General features: G+C 44.4%; 1 protein-coding gene across 2 annotated transcripts; it reads left to right on the forward strand.

Moving 5' to 3' along the window:
- The first annotated feature begins 823 nt into the window (after positions 1 to 823).
- LOC117836447 (uncharacterized) lies at positions 824 to 5,981 on the forward strand. 2 transcript variants are annotated; one of them, XM_034715868.2, is made up of 5 exons: positions 824 to 1,770; positions 3,672 to 3,724; positions 4,539 to 4,583; positions 4,660 to 4,716; positions 5,443 to 5,981. In XM_034715868.2, the coding sequence occupies exons 1-5, from the start codon at positions 1,651 to 1,653 to the stop codon at positions 5,750 to 5,752; spliced, it is 585 nt and encodes a 194-aa protein (XP_034571759.1). In that variant the 5' UTR covers positions 824 to 1,650; the 3' UTR covers positions 5,753 to 5,981. The 2 variants fall into 2 exon arrangements, with proteins under 2 accessions (XP_034571759.1, XP_034571760.1); XM_034715869.2 differs by having other exon boundaries at positions 834 to 1,770; positions 4,663 to 4,716.
- Positions 5,982 to 7,673: the final 1,692 nt, after the last annotated feature.

Here is a 7,673-nt window from a genome sequence, read left to right on the forward strand (position 1 = left end):
ACGAACTTCTCGTACAACTTCCGAAAAGCTAGAAGCTCGTGAATTTATACGGAAAGCTGAAGAGCTTAGTTTTATGAGCTTTTTGTAGCTTTCTAAGCTCAGAAAATTAAACACATCCTCTAAAAAGATAGTATTGACTTTTTAGACAAAAAGCTAATACCGGATTTTTAGAAAAGCTAAAAAGCTGTACATCAAACAAAGATGCCCTAAGTCAGTTGCTGCAATGGCCCATCGTTTATCGTGCTTAGAAGAAGGTGAAGGGATCGGTGGCAGTGATGCTACCTGACACATATGGGACGAGTGTGGCTCTGTGTGTGCATATATGTATGATGATTGCAGCAAGAGCTGTGTGACTAAGTGGAAATAGGGATAGGACTATAGGAGCACGTGAAGTGAATCCTCAAGGGTTATCTTGTAATTTTAGAATCCAGATTTTATTTTTGTGCAACGGCTCTATGTTAAACAATTTGATTGAGTAGAAATAGTATTGTTTTGAAAAGAACTTTTCCTAATTCTTTTATGCAGATCATGGTCACTAATGTTTAAAGAGGAATATGGAGACACAGTGTGATAGTCGGGATGGAGGAGGTTGGAGACTACTGGAGTTACTCAAAGATCATGGCCGGGGAGTTTAGTAATAGGCGTGAAGCCTAGCTCCCTCTACGACTCTATCCTATTATTTTGTTAATTTGGTCCCTCTCTAAGTACTCCTGATTGTAATATTGGCTATATTTACCTGTGTGCGGGTATGGAGGTCGGAATGCCTTTTATTTATCTGAAAAAAATTTCGATTTCATGGATTCTAGTTTCGACTTAACGACCCAAAGGGCTCAGCAGCAGACGCCAGACGGGCATCGGGAGATGACGATCGAAAGGAACCGTGTGATGACAAACCATCTTGAAGGCGCAGCATGTAGCTGGGTTAGCAGCACATGTTGCAGCAGCGAGCAGCGGCCGGGAGCGTGGAACAGTACACGCATCGTCCCGGTCCGGGTGGCGGCCCCACCCGGCCTGGACTGGATTCCTCTGCCTGGCCGGCTGTCCGTCCGTCCGTCCGTCCCTCTCTAGATCCGGCCCCGACAATCTTTCAAGCCCCATCCTCTCTCTCCTCTGCCACCACCCCGGCTTCTCTCTCCCTCTCCCGCGTGCTAGATTCTAGCTCTCGCTCAGTCTCAGTAGTATCCGTCTAGCTCCTTTCTGCCAAGGGCCCCCGGCGGCAGCAGGGCGTAGTAGTATTCCGGAAAGGCGGAAACGAAGGCTCGCTTGGCGTTGGCGCAGTCTCCCATCTCCCCTCCATCATTGCCGCCCGAAACGGCAACCCGCCCGCCACCCTCTCTCCCTCGCTCCTCCATGTGCCCGCCTGCAGCTCGCTCCATCGCCATTTAATCCGCCTCGCCTCGCTGCTTGCTGGCTGCGCGTGGCAGCAGCCCGGCCGGCGGCAGCTTGCTAGTAGCGCTAGCTCCATCATCATTTTCTTCCTCACAGCTCCTTGTTCTTATTCACTCGTCGCCCGCTCGCCAAGCAAGCCATTCACCTCCAGCACCGAACAGCTTCACCGTCAGAGTCCGGCAGCTAGCGGCCGCTCGATTATATCGGCCGGCGGCCGTCAGTCAGTCGCCAGCAGAAAGCAGGAGCGAAGAAAATAATATAATGGCTGCTGCGCCGGCGGCACCCAGGCCCAAGTCGCCGCCGGCCTCGCCCGACCCGTGCGGCCGCCACCGCCTGCAGCTCGCCGTCGACGCGCTCCACCGGGAGATCGGCTTCCTCGAGGTACCCGGCTTACTACCTGCCATACTTGCACACACTTGGATGTTGATCACAACTGCGATGCATACACAACGCCCGTCTTCGTCTTTGCATCGCACCACCTATCTGCATGCCATGTCTTTGTCCTCCCCGGCCCGGCTCATGGTCCTGGCTGGCACACCCAATGTTCTTCCTGCTCCTCTTGCTGCGCCGCATTTTTTTTTCTTTTCCTTTTGTTTTTGTTTTCAGATATGGAGATGTATAGATAATTGCATACTATGGATAAACAAAGCGTCTCAGGTCAACGAAATTACTAGTAGGTTGTTCCAGGGACGGAGAGCTGATGATGAACTGGGATTGGAGTTACTAGGAGCTAGCGTAGCGATTGATAAGACCGTTAGCTTTGAAAGCTTAGTTTAATCCAGGCAATCTGGACAGTTTTAATTAATCTCTCTGGCTGCTGGCTTTTGGTTTTGGGGCTTCCGCCTCTGGGCACGTGCGGATCGTACCATGGATTTGCGCGCGCGTCAAGGCTAACTCATCTGCTCGTCTTATTCCTTTTGCCCACCATTTCCACCGCTCCATCTCCTGGACCCTTCTTCTAGCTAGGGTTTAAGGGGTCCTCTTATTATCATCCCGCTTGCATTTCCTTAATACAATATCATATGGCTTGCATTGTTAATTAAGCTTGAGCGCCCGGGCGGACGGTTTGACTCATCATGTAGTAGGCGTCGCTTTTGACTTTGACCAATACACTCTACTAGAGTAGGTACTAGTATGTACATGAGGCACCCAAAACCTCTTTTTTATAATAGCACCTAAAACCTTTGGTAGGCATGCATTTGTTTTCTCAATTACTAGGAAACTGGGGTGATTTGAAGCTCTTTATCAGGTCTTATTCGATTAATTCCCTTTTCCAAGGGATTATGGAAGGAATTTAGAGGGCTGTATACATGATCGTAGGCTTGTCTTCTGTAATGACATGCTTAACCAGCCTGTAACTAAGCTTTCTTCAGCTTCACCTCATCATGAACTTCCAAGCTAGCCTTTGCTAGCTATATATTCTCGCTTTAATTTTCTATTGTTATAATATTATTATATATACAATGTAGCAGTCAGCAGCGCATACTGGACGACATAGAGTTGCTTGTGGTGGTATTGGGACTGCTCCAGATTTCCAACTACTCATCCAGCACTGTCCAGCCTGCTCGCTGGGATGTATAAAATAATCCTGCAAAAATATCTGTTAATTAACACTATTTACTGCCCGATGAGACTGAAAAAACACAGCCTTGCATGCCGGGGCCATGTCTACGTGCCATCCATCGGTACGGCAGAAATAATTAATGTAGGTGACAAATTTATTCCTATACAAGCAATCCATACTCTTCCACTAACCGCATAGTATGGGCTTGTTTGGTTGCTGCCTGCCAGGTAGAAAAACCAACCTCAGGCACTCAAAATCCAACACCTGGGGTTGCTGCCTGAGCCAGGCAGGTCTCCACGACCTGAAGCAAACAAGCCCTACATGCTGTGTATTGATCCAGGAGAAAAAAAATGTATTGATCCAGGAGGAAAAAAAACGACAGCAGTAAATGGCCTTCTTTGATGCATAAGATCATCCCTGCCTTCTGTTTGATACCAATGCTGTTTCCATCGACGATCTTGCATTGATGCCAATGCTGGCGTACGGCCGTTAGATTGCAGCATCTCGTTAGAATATTGGAAAGCCCTCCCCTGATGATTTTTCTCCTTCAGTACTCGACTCTGAATGTGCTGCGTGATAAAATTATCCCAGACAGCACCTGAAAAGTTGACAGCCTGAGAACATGGCTTTTACTTGCTGTGCAGTATTACTGTTGCCAATAGCCCAGTATAATATTACTATTATTCTGGAACGCTGAAATTTAATAATTTCATTGCAGGGTGAAATAAGTTCCATTGACGGGGTCCACGCTGCCTCCAGATGCTGCAAAGAGTAAGCTGCAGAAATGTTACTACTGCGTACACGGGATCTTGTATTTTCACAACAAATATTACTGGAGGCTAAATTAATGAATTTTCTTGTTACACTTCAAAGCATGTATTCTCCATTCAAGTGTCCATGCGTGGATGCTTAGGATTAGATACTAGATCACCATATTTGGTGCAAATTAGCGATTCACAAGCAGAAGCTCATATCGCAAACTAGCTTTTCACTGGGAATTATACAGGAAGCAAAATTATTCAGAATTGCGCCAATAATTTGTGAGCTGTTTTACTGTACACAATAGTATATAACTTGTGCCAATAATAGCTTTTCACTTAGTAGTATATACGTATATGTAAGATCTAATTGTTCATTATTATGGATAATTTAGTAATTATTACATTGTAAAAAGTGATATTTCAAATAGAATGGTCTTTAAACTTTAAACTTTATGCTAGTGTGAAAAAAATAAAATTATAGTGATGCCATTTGTGTGTTTTTTATCGTGATAACCTTATACTACATATACTACTCATGTATACTATCCATACCACAGATGAAGGTTCCAGTAGTATACAATTAATCTTGATCGTCGGATGTTTTTATACTAGTCCTTTTCAAACACTAGTGTAGCTTAGTATTGTGTACCATAAAAGAGATTTAATTTGTATATACAATTCCTCAAAAATATTTTTCCATTAATTTTATTTTAATCATAAAAATACTAGTTTTTAAGTTTCTTTTTGAATAAACTGTTGTTGCTAACAATTTGGAGAAAACGAAAGAGGATCTATGTTGATTGCCTCTTTGATATTTTTTGCAGGGTTGATGAGTTTGTGGGAAGAAATCCCGATCCATTCATAACGATGTATGGATTTTCAGGTTGAGAATTTGTCTTTAGCTTGGCATAAATGTTGCATTTTCTTATTATCTCTCTTTAAAAGCAGTCAGCCAGAGAAACGAAGCAATGAGCAGTCTCAGCAGTTTCTGAAGAAGTTCCGGTACTTTCTTAGTTCCTAGCTCTTAGTATTGTTGGTTCTTGGGGCATATAATTATGTTATTTTTTGTTAATTAATTATCCTTGAGTACTGTCAGCTCAGAAGAAAAAGGACAAATTGCATGGCCAAAAAGATAATCTACATACTGTCAAACATGGTACCGCTCAGTTGATAGGCATCATTAAGACACATAAAACACAATTAAGACACAAAACTAACACCAGCTAAATTCACACCTATCTGTTTAGGGAAAGAAAACAACCTGTCCATTTTCTGAAAAGGAAGTGCACATATATTCAGTTCAATTTGCGTGAAGTTTCTGACCAGGACACCTGCAAATGTATATATATGATTCCAAGCTAGCGTTTTGTAGCATCTTGTATCCATCAGCTGATTCTTTTAGAGCTAGCTAATAATATAAGATTGCATTAGAAATCTAGAACAGCTTTATCAGATCATCGCTGCTAGCTTTTCATATGCAACCTGCAACCCCTCCACTGTACAAACTTCGACAAAACTTGTCCTTCTTATTGCTTTGAATATCATCTCATCAGTGCCACACTGACAGAACGATCAACTCATTGCTAATCACCTCAATAATTGCTGAACTTGTCGTTGCCTGCACATCTAGCAATGATGCTTTTCAGAAACATCAACTCATTGTTACCATAATTGGCTCAATAATTCCTGAACTTGTCGTTAACAGTCAAGATGATTTCAATGAACCAGAGCCAAGAGCTGCCTGAGCTACCTGTCGTGGATCTGCTGCTGCGGCGGCGGGTGCCCGCCGTTCCAGCTGAAGACGACGATGAGGCCGCCGGCGGCGAGCTGCTCCTGCGGCGGCGCGCGGCTGCGGAAGCTCTGCTCGTCCCCGTGCTGCTGCTGCTGCTGCTGCAGGTGCCGCGTGGTGTACGCCGGGTGCTGCGCGCCGTGCCCGCGCTGCTCGTGCGGCTGCGCCTGCCCGCGGTGCTCGTCGTGCGCCTGCTGCCCCACCTGCAGCGACGCGTGCTGCGCCCCGCGCTGCTGCCTGTGCCTATGATGGCGTTGCGTATGATGCGCGCGTGCTGCTTTAGGATCGATGCTGCTACCTGATCGATGAACGAAGAAGATGATGGCTTTGATGCATGGATGTTGGCAGTTTGCGGTGTCGTCTGACAATGCCTGGTCGTGCTGGCGAATTGAGTCAACTTATTATTTCGGCCCGGGGTCGCGATTTTTTTCAAAATGACCTTTATGTTCACAGAAATCAAACAACAGTCTCCAGGATAGTTATCGGGAGTTCGGGACGCTAGTTTTTTTTTTTTTTACTAAGCTCCAAAATATTTGAATAGGAAGAAGAGAAAATACCGGTTTCTAATTGATTTTGCAGAAAGCTGGCGTCACTCCTTAAACCATAAAAACGCAGCCACTTAAGAAAGTGAGGTGGAGCATAAAGTAAATCAACGTGAGGTGGAGCATCTCCATCGTTTTCTCAATAAAATCTTTTTAACAATTAGCTAATAGAAATATCCCAGTATCTCTTTTATGGTTACTGTGGGAGATGTTTTTTTTTAAAAAATAATCTCACCATAATCCAATCACTGTATTCAGCTCCCTCTCTATTTGTAGTGAGTTAGGATGGATTATTGGTTCCTCCAAATAATTATAGAAAGAAGTTAAATATAAAAAGAATATGCTTAAGCTCTATTTTTGTATCAACCTTCAAGACGAAGTTGGTTTGAGGATTCTGATGATGCAGATTCGAACCTTCCCCAGTGGCGCACCCATGGAGGAACAGTAATCGATTCTTTATAGCACATTCTTTAAAGCAGGCCAATATTGGGTCTTCCACATCAGGATAAAGGCCCGTCCGAGGTAACCAGCACTCCAGACCTCAAGTGTACTATGAGATAATGGAACAGAGTAACAGACCCCAGCTGAAATCCTCCGCGACGCCAACAATTTCCAAAATTCTTTGGGAACACCACCATCACCCAACACACTGAAGTAAAATGTACCAGGGGTGCTAGCCCTTGTCACACGATACCTTCCGCGCCTGCCTCCAGACCCTTCCAGTTCCAGGGTCTTGATCTGAAAAACCTTCTGCTCCCCTTCCAGTGCAGCGAGGAGGTTGGGCTCCATTGGCGTCGGTCTGCGGCGGGGAAACAAGAAAAAGCGGAGGAGATTCGTCGCCGCCGCATCGAAGCCCATGAACATGATGGGCCTTAGCCGTCTCAGGTCAGCAGATCGCCAGGAGGCATCGGTATTTCGATCGGGTTTCTTTTCTACCCTTTTTCTTTTTTTCTGCGGTGCAAGTGCTTGAGATCGAACTTAGGGAAAACCAGAACAACCCGAAAACAGAAAAAAAAAGTCAGTTCGGTTCGGCCCCATTGAGACTGGTGTTATTGCCCCCAAAACTCTGTAATGGGATTAAAGGAGTCACAAACATGTACTGCACGCGTTATGGTTCAAAGGCTGCTCACTAAGCTGAAACTTTTGCGTACCTTAGCTTTAGGGAGTAAAATTTCGCAGTCTTATGTCTTGAATTACTGGAGGAAGCCACATAACGACATGAACTACTGTTACCATTACCAGGAAGACGGCGCTTTTAAATGTCTTGGATTATGTACATTCCGTACGTGTCTGAAGTTGCATCTTTCTTCGTTAAACCAAGTGTCCATGTGTTGTATGGCTAGTGTGTATGATTCTAATTTCAGTTGGTTTTCATACTCCTCTAGTCATGTTGCGAAATTGTTGGTTCCCATGGACGGACATATATCTAGTTTTGAAAAGAAAAATGAATTTGGATCGGATGATATAGCGGATGATGATGATTCAACTTTTACTCTTCTCAAAAGAAAAAATGATGTCCGGACTTTTTTTGAAATACTTCCTCCGATTTTTTTTACATGTCACATTAGGTTTGTACTAAATCAAATTATCCAGCTTTGACCAAATTATTAGAAAAATGCAACAACAAC

The sequence above is a fragment of the Setaria viridis genome, chromosome 9 (genome assembly GCF_005286985.2).
Source record: "Setaria viridis chromosome 9, Setaria_viridis_v4.0, whole genome shotgun sequence".
Lineage (NCBI taxonomy): Eukaryota > Viridiplantae > Streptophyta > Magnoliopsida > Poales > Poaceae > Setaria > Setaria viridis.

Bases quoted from the DNA above. Each gene is read 5' to 3' on its own strand.
- LOC117836447 (XM_034715868.2), top strand. From the start codon at position 1,651: ATGGCTGCTGCGCCGGCGGCACCCAGGCCCAAGTCGCCGCCGGCCTCG. The intron at 3,725-4,538 runs GTAAGCTGCAGA...TATTTTTTGCAG, and splicing joins GCCTCCAGATGCTGCAAAGA to GGTTGATGAGTTTGTGGGAA. The intron at 4,584-4,659 runs GTATGGATTTTC...TCTCTTTAAAAG, and splicing joins CCCGATCCATTCATAACGAT to CAGTCAGCCAGAGAAACGAA.